The sequence below is a fragment of the Numida meleagris genome, chromosome 4, assembly GCF_002078875.1.
Source record: "Numida meleagris isolate 19003 breed g44 Domestic line chromosome 4, NumMel1.0, whole genome shotgun sequence".
NCBI lineage: Eukaryota > Metazoa > Chordata > Aves > Galliformes > Numididae > Numida > Numida meleagris.
Genome location: NC_034412.1, coordinates 7810881 through 7830709, shown reverse-complemented (window position 1 = coordinate 7830709; position 19829 = coordinate 7810881). Strand labels below are relative to the sequence as shown.

The 19829-nt window shown below is 42.3% G+C and overlaps 1 protein-coding gene across 1 annotated transcript; it reads left to right on the top strand.

Moving 5' to 3' along the window:
* On the top strand, positions 1005-16865 carry LAMP3 (lysosomal associated membrane protein 3). The gene is made up of 6 exons (XM_021396072.1): positions 1005-1161; positions 4973-5727; positions 6237-6359; positions 9374-9431; positions 10151-10318; positions 12601-16865. Exons 1-6 carry the CDS (start codon positions 1116-1118, stop codon positions 12738-12740), a joined length of 1290 nt encoding a protein of 429 aa, XP_021251747.1. The 5' UTR covers positions 1005-1115; the 3' UTR covers positions 12741-16865.

Below are 19829 nucleotides of genomic sequence, written 5' to 3'. Positions count from 1 at the left end.
ATTGGCACAGGTGCGTGTTGTAGATCATGGAGGAGGGCAGGGAGGTACGAATGAGAATATGGAACACAATGGAACTACAGAGAGCAAAATAAATTGGAGCTAATTTCAGCCAGATTTCTAGGAGCAAACTTCACCTCATCTGAGGTTTTCAAGTCTTTGGCCTCACTGTGTTACTGCACTTTAATATTGGTATGAGAGAAAGAAGAATCAGGAACGCAGGAGTTCTCAGATTCTTTCCTCCCTTTCCTGCTGTTCTATGAGTTTATTATCTCTTTTCTACTTCCACTAAGCTTTTAAGCAAGCTTCATGGTGAGGACACAGGGCTGGAAATCCATCCACACACACGTGCAGGTGAAATGTTCTGCTGCAGATCGCTGGCGTGTGGCCACGCACGCTAGGACTTGCCTGTGCAACACTTCCTAGGGCTTGGCACGGTTCACAGAGGACACTTCATGGAACACAGGTAGCTCGCTGCTGTTTGCTGGGGAGTATGTTTGGACACAATGCTGATGGTGAGCCACCTTGGCTGCACCAGCCAGCAAAGGTTGCTAGCAGCCCCAGGTAGAACCAGAGACCTTCTGGGACTTTGCTCAGCCCTGTCTCACTTTTAGCAGGTTTTGGGGAGACAGCCAGAGATCACACCTTTCCCTTCTGTGCCTTAATTTCAAAGAAGGCGTTTAACCCTATAGAAACTATTAAAAAAAAAAAAAAAAAAAAGCATGATAGAAAGTACTGATTTACAGGTCTTAGCCCACCAATGGGGTACAGCTGCAGTCCGCTCTGGCTTACCAAAACTGGAGAAAAGAACATGAAGCTCTACAAAGCCTTGCAGAGCCCCAAGTCTTGGCTGTAGGGTGAGAGCCTGTCCTCTGCTGCACTAACTCTGCAGTCCTTTTTGTTTTCGCTTTCTTTCTTAACCAGCAGCTATTTATTTCTACATTAGTTTATAAATGAGCAGCACCGGATTCCCCCCTCCCTCCCCACCTCCTTTCTACCCATGTGACTAAGCACTCCCTGAATCAAGTGAAACTTTGCAGTCACCAGGAAACCTTTATTTCCTTTCTGCTGGACCACAGCAAGAAGCAGCATCTCTTGAACTCACAACTGTACTGACCATGGGAAGGAGCAAATCACAGTTGGTCCTGCTAGCCTTTGCCTGCGGTGAGTCACATCTTCCATCGTTTCTCTATAGAAAAGAGACAGACTATGCTGCTTTTGTTTCTTTGCACTTATGAGAGGAATTAATAGACTGAAAACTGGAAATAGTCTTGTAGCTAGCACTAAAGGTGATTTTAATAAAGTCCCACCAGTAAGAATTAACTGTAATTACATTTAATTGTAGCTGATGTAGACTTAATCTAATGTTTTCTCTTGTATTTTGCACTGTGTGGTGACATGAACTCCGTGTGATTGAGTCAGCTCAAAATAGTATTAGAAGCAGGCCTATTTACATTTGTTTTCTGTCATTAAATATGATTCCCTGCAGAACTGACTGAACATCTTGAGTGAGATAAGCAAAAAAAAAACACCTAAAGAAACATTGCTTGTTTGTTTGTCTGTGCTGCAAGATGCAGGGTGTGAGGAAAGCAAGAGCAAGGCAGAGGGCTTGGGGAAGTTTGGGAAGGCCGAGGCTTATCTAACAACAAACTACATCAAAGTCACCATTTGATCCTTAGTGCTTGTCCCTGAAAATCAGTGGAGCGAGCCTGGTCAGGGATGTGTCTTAGCATGTAAAGTCACATGCACCTGCAGCTGTACAAAATCTACTTGGCACAGGTGGACAGAGAGTAATTTAATCTGTGTAATGGCTAAAGGTTTTTGCTTGCTGGTGGGTACTGGGTTTCTGTAGTGTGCTTTGCTATCTGCATGCACGGTTCACACCAGCAACAACCTCTGCCCCTCTCCCAGCTCTGCAATGGCCGCACAGTGAGCAGAGGAGCAGCGCAGGGACTTCACCACAGAGCGCTCCAGCCACATCTGCTTCTTTCTCACACCTGCATCATAGCCACAGTCTGCTGAAGTGACCCCAAAATGTATGCAGACTTGGAGAAATAACTCAGTGGTCAGCAGGAATATCTTTGGCCAGGATGAACGTTCTTGCTCGGTTGCCATTCATCCATTTTTGATAGTTCATTTAGTAATTTGTTGTGATCTTTTGTTAATGCCATGAACTCCTTCTATGCAGGCAGGGAATTAAAAACAATCAGAGTTTAAGGGAGGAGAGTCTGAAGGGTTGGAGGTTTAAGGAACCACTCCCGTGTTTGAGGTAAACTATAGTAGAGAGTACTAAAGCCACTCAGAAAATCTTCGTGCTTTTCCAGTTCCTCAAGAGCTCAAATTAAAGCAGCCAGGACTGGCAAGAGTCTTTTCACTGACTGTAGGAGCTGGGTCAGGTTTTTGTGTCTGTATCGAGCACAAAATGTCACCCAAACACAAGCACTTCTTCTGGGCAGCATAAAGCAGAACAAACTGCAGGTGTGTGGTTAGGCGAGAAGGGTCAAAAATCCCCAGCAAGAGGTTCTTCCACCCACTGCATTATGGGCTGGCAGGCTGAGACATTTTGCAGCCAGATCAAGCCACTTCCACCTTAGTGCCTTTGAGCAGATTAACTGTGTGCCTCTGCCAGTGTTGATTCTCACCAGGGAGTCAGCAGAACTCAGCGCTGCTCCTCTGCTCCCTTGTGAGGAGCTGTAAGACGCCATGAGGCCTCCCCTCAGCCCCCTCTTCTCTGGACTGAAAAAAACAAGTGACCTCAGGTGCTCCTCGTATAACTTTCCTTCTAGACCCTTCACCATCCTTGCAGTCCTCCTTTGTATGCTAGTCAATGGAAGGAAAACCTGAAGCCTCCTCTGTCACCATGCGTGGAAATAAGGGCTCCAGGCCCGGATTTGGGATGGCAAATTTCTCAGAGAAAAAAGAAATGGAAGCTAACAGGGGGATGCAGAGCTGCAATTCCTTGTTGCTTTGTGGCCTCTTTTGATGGCGAAGATCATTAGGATGGCAGAGAGCAATCCTTACCCATCCCTAGGAAGACTTTCTGAAATCAGTGGCCAAATGCGTTTTGAGAAGATGACCCAAACCAACAAGTTTGGTAGCACGGCCTTGGCCCAGCAGAGAGCCCAGAATACTGGGGAGAGCTAAGCTGGAGGATACTGGCAAGTCCCCTGCAGAGCATGAGCCACGGGCCACCCCAGAGGTGTTTCTGATTTTACCCCTCAGTGACCCCACTGGGCTGAATATTTTTCTGTTGAAATGACCTTCTGGGGAAAATGAAGTTCCATTTAAAAGCTATGGACAGCATCCAAGTGTTAGGGAAATGATGTTTCTTTCCACATCCATAAAATTTAGCGTTACATGGTCAGAAATCAAAACCAATATGTTAAGTAAAAACTGAAAAGTACTGACTATTTAAGGCTTATATAAATTCAAGTATGAGTTGTTTCACAAACATATATGGTTAAAAAAAAAAAAAAAAAGAGTGAAAATTGCAGCTTCTTCTTTCCTGTTTCTGTTGTGTTACTTAGATTAAATAACATGTAGCTGATGCACAGCAACTGCTCTGGTTTTCCACTGGTCTGATCGAGGTGAATATACAGAGGAGAAGTTACCTGCCTCTCAGCTTTGGCAGCAGGTGCGGTAAAGGCAAGGAGAAAGTGAGAAAATTAATTAAAGTATGGTATTAATTACAGCACTTTTAGTTCCTTCTGATAAAATTTAATATCAGAGGGATCTGTCTTGTCATTTTTGTGACTTTTCAAGTGTACCAAGTTGAATTTCCTTGATGATAACAGCTACATTTGCAGTCAAGTGTATTCAGTTCAGTACGGAGGTAAAACACCAGGCAAGTTTAGGAATATGGAGCATATCTCTCCACTTTTCCTCTACCATAGCCATTTATAAGGGAAAATTAGACTTTTGGATTCTTTCTGTCTCCAGACTGGAGAATTCATCTCTGTCCTCCAGCTAATTTAGGCAGTAAAGCGTTTAACTACATCTGAAGCCTCATGCACATCGAAGAATACATTTATGTCCATGATTTGTGCCTTTAGCTTAATCTTGTCTTTATAGTACCTTGCTGCATACTCACAATCAAAGATTAGAGTTGAACAGCTGTGAACTTTCTCTATTTTTACAGTGTACTTTTTCCACCTTGTCTTCCCTTTGTTACTTACATATAGGAACTAGATCTTTTCCGTTTTGCAAGGAATGCATTTCTGTAAATGTTATAACATGCCAGCGTGATTTTGGTGCTGTGACTATTTTTAGATGTGGTTCAAAAAAACCCTGAAAGCTGCACCCTGAAATTCAGCAATGTTTCTCATTGCTGAAAAAGCATTACTAAGAGGGCTTATCTTTCCCTGGGTATCTCCCATGAGGAAGAACTTGAGAGGTCAGGCTGCCATATCCACATCAGCACGATAAACAAAATAACGGAATTTCTGTCTTCCAGACTATTCTGAATCATCATAAGACTGCTATGTTTCCTCACTTCCTTCACATACAAAAAATGTTCCCTTTCCCCATGCTTTGTTTGCGAGTAACCTACAACCTCTTCACTTGTTATACCTGGATTTTGACAGCAGCCCGTAATCAATGGAACAAGTTGTCCCTTAGACCTTGATAATTTACTCCCAGCAAATCTTGCTGTACTACTATTATCTGCAGGAGAATTCAGGTGCTGTGTAGGGATTGTGCAAGGTCTGCTCACACCTCTAGCATCTGCTGTCTTCTTCAGCAGTCAAAGCAGCATGTGGGGAGTAAGAAGCCAATTGTGCTGCCTCTGCACTGGATATATTCAGAGGTGTGAAGACTGGGGAAGTGGTGAGAAATTATGTCTGCTTATACTCTCCTGTCATGACAGTAAGCCAAAGGAAGAATAAAGTCATGATAACAAAATGAGCACAGTTATGTTGCAGACATCAACAGGAATGTTAAATGCAATGGTTTTAGACAACTTTTCATTTCTTTGCAGCATTTTCTTTCTGCTGTGCTGAACTGGTCCTGGGTGTCATGCTATCTCCACAAACCACGTCCTTCCCCCATACCATTACTTCTGCTCTGTCACCTTCCGTTTATCGCTCCCCACCCCATCGAAGCACCACAATTCAACCTAACAGCACAGGCCCCGTAAGCCATGCAACTACTCTGCAGACAACTGACCAACGCTGGGAAACAACAGCACCAGCCTCTCATATGACTGCCCAGGCAGAAGCAAATGCCACCACAGCGTACGGCCACACATCTTCCACAGCAGCAACCACAACTGCAGCAAACACAGCTGCAGCTGGCCAGGCTACAACCCAGGCGATGGAAACAGTTACATCAGCTGTGGAGAACACAACCCTATACTCTGTGTCCTCAGACAACCAAGTCACAACACATGTGGACGCAGTTACGAACACAACCATAGAGAATTCAACATCAAAGATGCAAATGACAGCTGCTGCAATAAATACTACAGCCACTACCAACAAAACGGAAAATCCCACCACAAGCTCAACTAATCACACAACTTCTGGAAGTCCAACGGCCACAGCCATGACCAACGCAACCACCGCTCATCAGAGGACTCATACAACCATCCCATCTACTACAATGATGGTGATACCCACTCTGGCCCCACAGCCTTCTCCCATCCCCACTGGCACATACACCATTTCCAGCAGCAACAAGACCTGCATCAAAGCAGTAATGGGTTTGCAACTGATGGCTCTGAGCACGCAGAAGGTGAGGTGAAAGCACTACAAGGCTAAGCCTTATAAAGACTACTTCTTCATTTGCTGGAATATATTCTATTCCTTTAAAAGCAGTTAGCAGAAATTAAGTCATATGATAAAAATAACTGGTTTGTTACTAGTATAAAGCCTTTTTTTTTGTGCCACAGCATCTCAACTGCTGTACTTAGGTTCGTATAATGATGCCAGAGGGACATATGGATACTTTCTTCTTTCAGCAGTGTGTCTGTGGTAGCAATATTTGGGAGGGCAGATTGGACGCCAGTGTTACTTCTCTTTCCCAGAATGGGAGACTAGTTAAAATCTGAAGTGACATCAGTGAAGGGTTTAAAACAGCGAGTTTCAATGAGATAGATAAATTGTCAGCTCACAGACCTGGTTGGATTCAGAGATGAGTTGTCTTGATGCTGACAACCCCAAACTTATAAATCTGTGTGTTTCTCATTAAGTTTTCTCCCTCCACTTCATGAATAGCCCCACAATGTCCTCATTTCTCCACAGAAGCAGCTGGAGTACCTGTCTGTCAACCCCAACGCCACCCAGGTATCTGGAAGCTGTGGGATGGTGCAGTCTGTGCTGAACATCACTTTCACTGGAGGGTTTATAAGCTTTGTCTTTGTAAAGGTAATTGTTGTATTTAGTGGGAACAAGGGTTTAGGTCTGGGGAGCGGGAACCCAGGCTGCCTCTGATCCACTTCCAGCCAAATCAGTGACATGCAGTGTGCTGTGGGAAAAGGCATTTCATCCCTCTCAGTGGCCACCTGTGTATGAGGCATTATTACTCCTGTCTTTCCCAAGGGGCTGGATTCACAGAACCACGATTAATTCAGTCTGGGAGAGACCTGAGGCCACCTGGCCCAGTCCCCAGCTCAGAGCAGGACTACTTTCAATGTTACATCCCATCTTGTCTATTGGAACTCTGAATTTTGAAGGGTTCATATGTGTAATAAAGGATAAGTACAGTGCCCTCAGATCCTTTGGCTAAATGTTCTGCCAAACTAGCAGCACAAAGTATAGATTGGCCCTAAGCAAAATCTGCAACTCATTTACAGTGGTAAAATCTAGCTGGGGGGAAGGCCAGGTCTGCTGCTTGCATTGGAGTGGGACAGAGAATTGGCTGTGGGGTTGGAGCTGCTGTGTGGAAGCAAGGTGCGTGTGCTGGAAGCTCTGACTCGTGCTGTCAAGTTGTCCTTATGAAATGGTGTCTCAGAGACAACCTGGACACATGTGGAATTAGTCATTTGCTTCCCATAAATGCTGCCCAGGCAAAAGTCGGATGTGGTTGTTAAATCCTAAGAGCAGCCCATGAAGGTGTATGTGTCCAGAAGCCACAGCCTGTCAGAGCCCAGAGGGCCTAATTTCTTCTGATTTCTCATTAGAAAATTCCAAACAACTGAATCGCAACAACAAAATTGTAGATAAGTGCCCTTAAAATGCATCAGACCAGGGAAACTTATAAATATGCATAGAAACTTGGGCAAGAGATAGGCCTATGCTTTCCTAGTATGAAAATTAGTTTTCTTTTTGATGTGATATGTATTGGTACCACATTTCCAGCTCAAACCCCATCATGTGCAGACAGGTCTTCAGCATAAGCTACCGTGAGTACTGCTGATATTGTAACCACAGGAGAAAACTGCCAAGAGGTCAGCCACGCTCCAAGAGGCAACTGCAAATTATATCGCTGACTGACAAGCTGAATACCTGGTCATCAGTGCTCGAGGAAAGATTTCAATCAGTAATTGTCTTGATTTTAGTTGATAGTCGATGACTGAAAGATATCTAAAAGCTGCAAAGGAAAAGTGCTGTTTTAGAACAAAGGATCAGTTCAAACCATAAGTGTTTGGTTTAAATGTATGCTTTCTGTAACAAGGGTAGCATTTTCTGTGTTTTGAAGATCCTTAGAAAAAGTCCGGTGATTCGAGTACCCAGAAAGTACTAGCTCACAGCAGAGCTAAGGAGAGAGATGTGAACCTTTTGACTTTTCTTGTCCTGAAAAAGGTGGTTATTGGCACAGCATTATGCAATCCACCCAAGATAAGTCTCAAGAGAGCATCGGGGCACGGCTTAGCTTTCTTTGAAATGCAAGTTAATAAGAAATCGTTTTGCTGCCATTTCTGATGTGTTTGGCCTCTCCAGCTGCCGCAGTGCTGGCTTTGAACCAGGAGTGCTACAGAGGTGGCACTTCTGGTTCTCAGGGGTGGAGGTGGAGCTGGGCCAGGGGCTGCGGTGTGGCCGTAGGGAGGTGAGAAACTGGCTCTGTACTCGCTGCTGCCAGCTGCCTTTGGCAAAGAACTTGACAAAGGGAAGTTTCATAACCAACCCACAATACGTGAAGTAGGAACAGGCATTTATCTCAAGCAAAGTCAATAACTGTGCCCAAACAGAAGATAATGCTGCTGCCAAAAAAATAGTGCGATTTGACCTGTTTATGTCTTTAAGTAGAATAATGCTGAGAACCACTTTATTTCCTAAACTTCTTTCACAATCTTTTCACAATCCATCCTACCAGCATTAAAACTGCACAACATTAAAGGTGAGTGAGTGCACAGAAGACATTCATGTTTGCTTCTATTTAGCCACCGGCTGCAGTCACCAATCCCTACGAGCTCAGAGCTGGAATTAAAACCAGTAACAGGGATGCTACGTAATGACTGACAGCATACTCCAGCACTGCTAGCAGCAAAAAGCCCCTGGGACTTTCTGTCATGTTGTGACCGCCCGGGGCAGGGCAGTGTTCAGGTTGCACCAGGATTTTGGAGCATGTGCAGGCAAAGTCCTCAGCTGGAAATTTTGTTTTGTACTGTAGTAGTTGGGTGCTTTCCATGTCGGCAGTCTGTATGCATATGAAATAAAGCCAGCCAGCATCAACAGTGTCAGCGGGGTAAACGTAACAGTTATTTCTTCCTTATACAGACGATCAAGGTTGCTGTTTCTTCATTTGTAGTGACTTCTTTTGGCAGACAGCATAGAAAACGAGTGGTACCTCTGTGAACAGCTCCTGTCTCTGCTGTTTGCTGCCCTCTTCTGGTTCAAAGCAATGCTGACCACAGAAGCGTGGCTGCTTTCTCCTGTTCGCTCACACAAAGGCCATTGATCCATAAACTGCACTGCGGTGCTGGGAGTCCTGGGTACTGTTAAATGTATCAGCGTACGTTCTGCAAGCAGTCATCCTGCAGGTCAGCAGGGATCAATTCACTGCAGGGTTACCAATGCAAGCATTGCTGAGACTCTCAAAGAAAGCAAAACAGGAGGATAAAAATAAAACCGTCTTACCACACGCCTCGTGCAATATATAACATTTGCTTAACCCCCTCTTACTTTTGGTTCCCACAAGTCACACAAAAGTCTAGCTTGAGCAATGTGTGCCAAAGCACGTCTGCATGTCTAGTTTCACCAAACTGAGAAAAACTGGTGATGTATCCGAGGTCACGGTGTTACGCTGGCTTCTTATCTACTACTGATTTGGAAAAGAAAGTGCAATGCATCTAAGCAAGTTGGTTCTTAGGTCTTCAAGGTGATGCTTTGAGAAGTCTTTCTTTGGGAATTTTTTGGTGACCATTTTGCTGTGGTGAACTTTATTTTTTTCCTACAAATATAGGGATGTAGTAGGAATAAAGATACATCATCTTTTGCAGGAAGATCCAGTGTACTATGTCAGTACAATTGAGGCTGAATTACAGTTACCTTCTGAAGGTCAGTGATTTTATGTTTAATGTTCACTGTGTTAAATTCCTATCAAACTATTCTGGGTGTGGGATAGGCTTTCACATCTTTAGAACTCTGAATGTTGCAAATTATGTATTTATTAGGCTTTCAGCATGTCATTCACCTAAATGCCGTGGCATGAAAATGGAAAAGAGGTGACCAAACTGTTCTATTATTATTATTATTTAATTTTCCTTTTATCCTCAAAAGCTTTCCCTTTGCTTTCACCACTCTATCAGAATAAACCAAAATTTAAGATCCAAAATGTCAAAATATCAGAGTTTTGCTGTGCATCGCTAAATGCAAATTGCAGCAAACACGAGTTGATCAGCCTAATCACAAGCTTTAAAGTTTTCACGTGGACTGTCAGTCCTCCACAGTGGTGCTGGTAAGAGACATTGCTTTTCCAGCCTGTTGTTACTGCCTCTCTGCTAGCTGTTGCCATTTCGTAGTCCACCAGCAGCACTGTTGCAGTGAACACGCCTGCACCTTTTTCAGACCCGAGTTTGGCTGAGTTGCCCATTGGTAATTAAAGCACTCATTTAAACACAGACAAAATTAACTAATGCATTACAGGGAAAATGTTTGTGCTTTAGTCACAACTGTGACACTGCTACTGATCCTCCATTTTATCTCAGAAAGATTCTGATTGTGCAGCCTTGTTGTGGATGCCCATTTATCACTATCTCTGTCTTTATGACCTCCAGGTATACTTTATTATGTAGCCATACGCCAGCAGCATTTTACTGCAAAGCTGGGGAATTCCTTTAAGTGTGCCAGCAAGCAAACGTTTGGCGTGGAGAGAACCTACCAGCTACTCATTGTTAACATGCAGCTGCAGGCCTTTGATATTGTTGGCAACCAGTTTGGAAGAGGTAAGTAATGTGGAAATCTTTTCCGCCCTTCTGAGATCTAATTGTCAGCAAGCCAATAGGCTGAGATATCTCCTTCTGCTAGATTTTAACCGTACAAACTACTTCCCAGATACTGTATCCTGCCTGCTGCTGTAGTTTCACTCTTTTCCCACTTGTTTTCAACACAATGCTAATGCCCATGGCAAAGCACCTTTCTCTCCTGAATTTAATACCTTCCATTTCCCATTCTCATTAAAAATGCTCAGCTGGACAGCCACCATTTTATTTCTCTCTGCTCTTTTTTCCCAGGTGAGGTGTGCTCACCACCATTGTACTGGCTTTTTTCAGCCCCTACTATATGATACAGTTCAGTTCAAGGTCACTGCCCTCAATATCTTAGCTATTTTGAAAATCTCTTGACACCCCATGACATCTCACATCTGCAGCAGTGAAACTGCCAATTAATAAAGGTATTTGTCAACGCAGGATGATACTTGCAGAGAAGGTGTATCTGGACATGATGAAATGTGCTCCTGAGGAGGAGCACAACTGGCACACTCACTAGTTTCAGAATTAAATGTGATGGTTATTTGTCTGGGTTTTGAGTATATGCAACCATGTAGCTTAGTACTACCTGCTACAAAGACAGAGGCAGACCAGTGCTGACTCCCCTGGTCCCTGAATTGCCCATGCTGGGAGAATGTACTGGGGCTCCTCACAGCTTCTTCCCTATGCCCACACCTGAGTTTCCTTCTACAGGGAAATGAGGCATTGCCATCCATGTTTCATGTCAGGATGCAGCCAGGACGTGGATGGGCTGTGTGGTCCAGGACTGCTGGGTGGCCTTGGAAATCCCCACGTCTCACAGTATGGGGACTCTGACTGCTCCCTGCCTTGCTTTTAGGAGGTTCATGAAAAATCCTACACAGAAGAGAGATGGTCTCAGCAGTACCCTGAGTTCTCCTTCAAATAGTACATCTTCATGTTTCTGGGACTTCCGCTCAGGGTATTTCCATACAACAACTCATGTGGGCAGATGACTTATCAGCAGTCCAGCCCTTTACATGCTCTAGCAAAATATTCCATTTGTCTGTCTGCCATCTGACTTTCTGAGTGCTTACAAAATATTGCTTCTGCATCCTTCTTAATTTAGATCTGTCTTTTGACTTAGTTTGGCTCTATCTGACTCGTTCTTCTTTTGTTAGTTAAAAATTTTGGTTTCTTATTCTAGAAGGAATATAATGGGAAATTACATTTGGAACTGTTTTGAGGCATAGAAGTTTTTTCTACAAACTTTCTTTAAGTTCTTAAAAGCCACACTGAGAATCCAGTCTGTGCTCTCTGGCTTCTGAAGACTTTTTAACAGAACAAAGCTGAGCTGGAACAACTCATAGGACCCCATCTGGTTCCATGTTCCCATTTGAATGTGTACAATGAATTAGTTCAGATATGGCAGAGATAGCTTAGAAAGACTCTCTCTCATTTCAAGGACAGGCTAACCTCTGCTATCCAATTCCATGTACAAAATTAAACTAGTTTTGCTCTTAATCAAAGGGCTGAGAAAGCAGGTACCGTCTCTGAAAGAATTCTCCAGTGGCTGTGAAATAGTTATGAAGCTGTTATGTACATCTGCTGTGTATAAAGATTTTGAAAGACCGAATTTCCAGCAAAGGAATAGTTCTATAAAGTAAGCACACCACCAGCCTCCTCCCTGCTGGTTTCTTGGGATTGATATTTTCACTTCTGTTTATCCAGATTTGCTTAAAAGGGGAAGAAAAAAAAAGCAATAATGATCACTGGTTTCAGGATCCTTATAGTTTTGCATAGGTTGTAGCAGCGTTACATCAGCAACTTGGCCTGTCTGAAAAGCTGTGAAAGTGTCTTCTGAACAGCATTTCCTTTTTACTGGGCAGAAACAATTAGATGCTACATAGCAGTAGTTTTTATCTGTACAAGATGTGTCTTGCTCTTTATTTTCAGACTTGCACATTGTAGCATTGTGCTCCACATCTGCTATGAGCAAGAGAGCCTCCTACTGTGTATGTACCCATCTTGGTGGTAAAACAATTATTGTGGATATGAAAGAGTCACTTTCCAGTGAAGCATGTAGCTATTTACAGGCTAAATATTGTTTTCTTGGGACAAGATTCATTAGAGATAAAAACATACTAAGTATAGCTCAATAAAAAGAAAGGTTTTGAGAACCTCTGGCTTGTATTTGCTGACTTGCTAGAATATGGATGCATAGTCTAGAAATATGATGTTCTACTCTAATGCATTCTCTGATCTCTTTTTATTTGCAGAAGAAGAATGTTTTCTTGATAAAAACAGAAAAGCAGTTCCCATCGCTGTGGGCCTGAGTATCCTGGGACTGTTGGTCATTGTGTTTGTCACGTTTCTGATTTCCAGAAAAAAGCCCTATAGAGGATATGAACGTATCTGAGGTGCTCTTGTACTTCCAAATGAATATGGCAAGTAGAGAAGTCACAGGAGTTTTTGCTTTTACCTGGCAGCCTTGCTGCTCTGGAGCCATATTTTTAAGTGAAGTGACACCATGTGTTTAAAGCTAATGCATGTTTCTGGAAACAATTTCTTTAAGGTGGGAAGGAAGTGATTTACACCATCCATTTTAGGCTATTCTTAGCAACTAATTTAGATGGAGTCCAGAGGACCGAAGTTAGAATACTAAATTCTTTATATGATAAAAAAAAAGATGCAATTCAGACCACCTAAGTTAGGCACCTCAAAACAGCCTAAAGCAGACAGCATCATTATCCCTCATAAAATCCATCAGGTTTTTCTAAAAAAAATTAAGAAAAATCAATTTCTTAAAGATGCCATTCATATTTATTAGGAGAGCTGAGTCCAGTAATATGACCTTCAAGTAAGTGGAGCAGAGGTCCACAGCTACAGGCAACCCTATTAAATCAGAGTTCAGTGCAAGCCATGTGGAAGCACTGTTTTTTTTGCTGAAAATTTGGGGCAAGCATAAGAATGACTTCAATTGATAAGCAAGCTCTCTTCAGTCCTTTTAAATACCAGGCTTACAGTTAATAATTTCTTATTGTTTCCTACTAAGTCTTTCAGAGGGACACAGTGGTAATACGCTACTCTCACTCTGGAGGCAGTATTTTTATTAATTTTCTAGCTTCCAGTGACTGTACACAGATAAGCTGACTCAGCGGGGTCATATAGGGTCTGCCTGAGCAATGTGAGCCAAAATTTCCACTCGTCATTGCCTGACTGAGCCTCTCTGCAGTGATGTCTGAACTTCTTGCCAATAATTCTTGAACTGCAGCCTCGCAAGACATGGCATATGAGAGCAATCTGATGTTGCTAAGTTTATCCTGCAGTATTACTCTGTTAGCTGCGCAATTCAGCAGCCAGTGACAGGCAGCTGAGATGTCTGTGCAGAACTGGGTGGGCATTCGGAGTCAGTAACTCCACTCATCCACATGAGGCCAAGACATCCTCTTTACCATTTGGTGCTCAAGATGCGGCATCCCTTTGCCATGTATTTGCAGCACAAGGTGGAGAAAGCTGACACGAGGCTCTGAAAGCACTGTGATAAGTGAGCCGGTGCTAAGGATGCTGCTGTGATAGATGGGGACTGGGGTGAAATTGCTTGATAAATCCATGGAGCCTATTATTTCATGGTCTTGAAAGAGCTTATGCATCACCTGCTTCCTTTACAGACGTGGACCTGTTATAGTGTTCACCACTGAACTTGGTAACTGTCACCTCACTGGGATGACAGTATTGTGAGCTCTCTCTTAATGTGGGAAGTCTCTATGGTAACTGAAAGTGCTGGGGATTGAGTAGCCAGCACTGTAGCAGAACTGCACAAGGTCCTTGAGCAAATGGAAATCCACTGAAGCTGTCTTTTTAAGGTGTCTGTTTAAGGTATCTGTGGGAGCTGAAAGCCTGCGCAGGCCTTGGACAAACTCTGCCCAAAAGAGAATGCGATCCACCATGCTTGCAGCTGAGCAGCTGGATTTTCATATGGAAATAGTTCAGAGTTGCTTTAAAGCACAATATTTGCAACACTCTGTAGTCTGCTTCCAGCTAAGCGAATGTGAAGGCATGTAAGCAGTAACTGTTTTTGAGAGTAATTAAGTTCAGCCAATTTTCTTTGCTGTAACAAAGAAAATCTCCTTGTCACAAAAGATTTTCAAAGATGAACGTATGTACAAACGTCTGAGTACACACTCTGGAAACAAATCTGCTCACTGCAGGAAACGACATGAAATTGATAAGAATTATATGTAAAAACATTTATCGAAGAGAAAACAATATTACATAAGAGCTCATTTTCCCCTTATGGTTTAGGGCAATAACTTCATGTTACCAATAAATATTTTGCCTGGATAGGACTTTGGAGTGGCACACATTAAACAAAAGAAAGACTGAAGTTATCTGCAAAATTTCCTTGTTGTTAGCTTTATTTGGAAATGAACATGACATAAATCCTGGAAGATAATTTGATTTCCATTAAGTAATGCCCCAAATCCTGAGCAATTATGAATGGCAAAGGATTTCCACTGTGTAAAACTTTTGTCAGTACCTCGTGAGTCTGATTTGCCTTAAGTATTTTTTAAAAGTTTTGATATTTTACCAGTGTTTAACCATCAAGAGAGAGTTTATTTATTTAAATCCTTCCATTCTATGAATTTCTAGAAGATTCTGGTCCCTGCCAAGCAGGAAACATGACACCATTCCATAACCGCCATAACATGTTGCTGTGGAAGTAATTATCATTTTCCAGAAATGTTCCAGTTTAGTTAGAATGAACTCATAAAAAAGAAAGATAAAGACAATTTTGAAGCACTTTTGCACTTGGAGAAGCCAAAGACAGAACTTAGAACCAGCTGTGAGCAAGGGAGGCAGCCGAATAAAATTATAAGGTAAATTAGCATACAGTTACAATCACTTGAACGCTCCATTATTTCAATATTTGTTTTGTAAAAGGCTCTAGCAGTGATAATATTACTTATCAAACTTTATTTAGCTCATTTTCCCCCTCCCACCTTTTCCTGTTGTTAGTGGACATGCAACCCACTGACCTCAGGGTTTTGTTCAGGCCCTAGCTCTCTGGGTGTTCTTGCTGTTCATGGTTCATCTCACATGAAAGTCAGATGGTTAACAAGAGACCTGGGTGGTGGAAACAGGCCCTTGTCTGAGGGAACTGCAACCATGGAGAGGTCTGGGGAGCTGTGAGCCTGCTGCTTGCGTTTCTCTTCAACAAAACCATTGGTACCAAGTAAAATGTCCGCCATTGCCCATCTGGTGAAGAAGTGAAGCTGTGGGTTATTTCTGAGTTATTTGCTCCTAAGAAGTAGGACAGCAGATAAATACTATTAATCTGTTCTTTAGAAAGTAGGATTTTTTTTATACTATATTAAAGCAGTCACTTAAAACAAAAACAAAAACACAACAACAGTGTAACATTTAAGGTGTCCAGCAAGAAACAGTAAATAAGTGGAAGTGCTTCCAATTGAAAGGGAGCCCATGCATGCAGTACTGATGCTGCTCTCCCAAGCTGTTATATTTGGACATTTTAATAACAACTGTTGCCTAAAAAGCTCAGCTCCACACATGATCCGACCTGAACCCAATGTAAGTAGTGGTCAGTAGACATCTTTCCCATTCAAAACTAAGTCCTATTTCATGTGGCCTTTGGATTTTTGGGATGTTTGATCTGTATGGTTTGTTACTTTCATTAGGTATAGGAATATAGAATTTTCTTGTTATGTTCTGTACTGGAAAAGCTCTTTACATTAATCATCAGTCTTTTAACATTTGCTGTCAAAATGAGGCTAGAAAGCCCTTCTTAATGATGATTGATAATTCTGTGTTTAATCTTGTCACACCCTCCGGCATCTTTACCAGTGATGCAAAGTTAATGCTTTTCTCTCACCCCATTTTATCACTAGAATGAATCAAACTGTTCGTACTGAACAGTGTGTAGATTAATGTTTAACTGATTAATTCTCATGCTATTTACTGCCATTACTTGTTTGCTGTTTTTCGGAAGCTGCATACAGTCCTTTCCGGGCTTGCACTAAGTGGCAAAGGTGAAGCCATTGGAAATGATCATGAGGTGCAGCCATTTTCTAGCAAGAAGAGTGAAGAATACAGTGAAGCAGAAGTTAGGAGGTGAGCACATCCCTGTAGCTCCCTGGTGCTCTGCTGCACCAGACCATTCACCGTGGTCTCTTGCATGCCCAAGCTAGACACTGGGTTATCCCATGAGTATACGGTGTCATACTTAGCCAAATGCCCAAGGAGTTTATGAAGTAAGATTTAATTTATTTCAGACCTTTGTTGCTCTCTGACAGTAAAAAAGAAAAAAAAAAGTCCAAATTAAGAAACAGCTGTTAATTCTGGTTGAACAGAAAAAGGGAAATGTAGATTAGCCTCTTAAGTGTATGGAGTTGGTTTGGTTGATCACTTCTAGCTTGCTCTAATACATGGTTGCTAAAAATTACTTTGTTACGAAAAGGAATATATGCCCTCTATTTTTCTATTTTTGGTGTTTCTATAATAAAGAATGTGTTTAGTCATTGAAGTGTGCATTGTGTGGAATTGTTTTGAGTGCTGTTTCACCTGAACAGTTTAAAATACAAACACAATCTGTAACAATCAGACAGAGTTGTATGGGCTTGGGACACAAGCCACAGACACAGATATGTTTATGACCTCGCTGTAACTGACAGTGATGTTTTTCTCTGGCCTGGGCATTTCATCTGACTTTTCCATCTTTGTTTCATCAGCATTTAGGGGAAAAAAAAAAAAAAAAAAAAAAAAAAGATTAAAAAAAGGGGTATTGAAAATAGTATGAAATTTTCTGTTCATCTCCCCACAACTTCCTTGAGTCTCTTCTTTATGTCTACTTCTGTTTCCTATTTGTCCAATAAACACAGACCATAACTCACAGCAGATGTAATGGATGTTTGTTACTTTGTACTTAAACTGCTTTCACAGATAATAACCTTAGGAATTGTGATGAGGTTCTTTGGAGGAGAATGCATTCTTTCAGTGTGCCATTATGGAAAATACAGGAAATAAATCAATAGCTTGGAAAATTCCAGATATAAACTCCAGAATTCAACAGTTTCTATGTCGCTCAAAGGAATTCCTGATGGAACTTGATTTTGCTGTTTCTCACATCAACACACAATAGCCAGCTTAAAATAGCGTAACCATAAGACAACTGTGTGGTAAACTGCTCAGTAGAAGGGGACACACAAAAGTTCTTCAGATTCATCTTCAAACGTTTTCCAGTGAAACTGGAAATGAAGTTTGGCTAATTAGTGCAGCCAGACTCCATCTGGGGTGCAGGCTCCTGCAGCATCTCACTGCTGGCAGGCTGCATGATGTAGCTGGGCTGGCTCAGAGGGCTGGGCAGAGAGATGGGGAAGTGGGATCCCACCTTCCCCATGGGTGCAAGATCAGGCTCAGAAGTGGCTGTTTGAGTCTCATGTGTCATGTTCTTCATGGCTAAAGAAGCTAAGATAGGAGAACTGCAGGAAGCAGATATGGTAAAGATAGGAGGAGAAAAATCTATCTGTGGCTAGCAGCTGGTTTGGGAACTTGTTAGAGAAGTGCCAGTGAGGGCACCAGAAAGAAAGTAACTTCTTTCAGTGATAAGACACCATAATAAAGACTGCTGGATCTCTCAGAATATTTTCTTTCTTGGTGAGGATTAATGGCATGTAGAGGAATAATCAATAATTTTTCTTTTTAAGGCAAAAAATAAACCTGTAAGTCACACCATGGACTGTTCTTGAAGCACACAGCTTTAGAGTTCACTGAAGAAGTGTTTTTGCATCACAGTGTCTAGGAGAGAAAGGAAGTACTTTTAAAAGGTACCAATTCAAAGAAAATAATAAGGGTGAGTAGAGAAAGATTTCTGTGAAGTTACATCACTAGTAATACGACAAGACTCTTAAAGAGTATGTGAATGGGCAAAGGACAAACTGAGCACACCTCTATATTCATGATAAGATCTGATCAAGCTTTTATCTGCAACGTCCTCCCCAGGGAGGCCAGGGCAGGAGGGGCTGAGAATCCTAGCCGCAGCTGAAGCTTCTAGCATCTGGGCTTTCCCAGCTCACCACAAAACATCAGATAAGCTGCAGTTCTCTTTTCTGCAACTCCTATTCCTTAGGACGTTGCTAGACCCTGAGTATCTTATTAAATTATTGTTTTATTGGCTCAGGTTCTTACTTACTCCCTTTTAAAAATTTGAAGAAAGAGTTAAGTTACATTTTCTACATGCAGAAATATCATTAATAGTTGTAGAGAAATGGAAAGCATCTAAGCTTCTACAATAAAATTTAAAATGTTACCAGCCCAAACTATCAAGTACAGCACTAAGTTCATAACAGTGCCTTCATTCAGTATGTACGTGCACATTAAGCATATTACTGGTGTCAGTGAAAAAATGGCTTTCTGGGTTTGGGTTTTATTGCATTGCCCTTTCAAACATCTGTGTATACAACGTGGTGATCCCTCTTGACCTTGCATGCCCTGAAAGCCGTGCTGACAGATACCTTCAACCAAGGGCAGATTTGCAATACAAATGAGCTTGCTTTTTCTGTTAGGTTCACTGTTCAAAGCATAAAACCTTCCACCTCTGAGTGAGGTACTGCAAAATATCTTCAGCTCTCCTCGCCATTTAAAGGCAAACTATATAAAATGCTGCCATCTTGTGTTTAAAGACAAAGTAAACATGCTGAACGTTTTGATAAATTGGATCTGTGGTGTAGACACCTTATGCTGAAGAATGAAGGGAATGAATAATGGAAAAGACATGCCTTTGATTAACAATCTGTTTTTAAAAATTCTGTCTCCAGAGCAAGTGCAGAACCTACAAGCTCTTGCAGCCAAATTCAAGCGACTGTTCTATTTTCCAAAGCTGACCCAGAGTAAGATTAAACTACTCTGACCATCCTGGCCCTGGTGTGTAGGCCCCGTGGGGTTATTGTGAGATGTTGTTTAGTCCCATTCCTGGAGATACCCAAGGTCAGGCTGGACAGGGCTCTGAGCACCTGGTGGAGCTGTAGGTATCCCCATTCATTGCAGGGAGTTGGACCAGAAGGCCTTTAAGGGTTCCTTCCAACTCAAATGATTCTGCTCAGATTGAATTTTAAAAAAGGCAATAAGTAGAAGCTGCCTGCATACCAAGAGTGCTTGTTGTCCACATCTGAGTATGGAAAACACGTAAGATGCATTACATGGTGCCACAATCACAGCTGTGAGTTTGTTTCTGGGGAAAAGCTGTTTAAATAGGATATCATAGAATTGTTCAGTCAGAAGGAACCTACAAAGGTCATCAAGCTGAAGTGCCTGACACTTCAGGGCTAACTCAGGCATGTTACTGTGGGTGTTACCCAAATGCTTCCTGAGCTCTGCCAGGCCTGGGGCACAGACCGCCTCACTAGGAAGCTGTTCCAGTCTTTGACCACCCTCACAATGAAGAAATTAATGCTAACGTCCCACAGAACCCCCGGGTTCGGCTTTGTGCCAT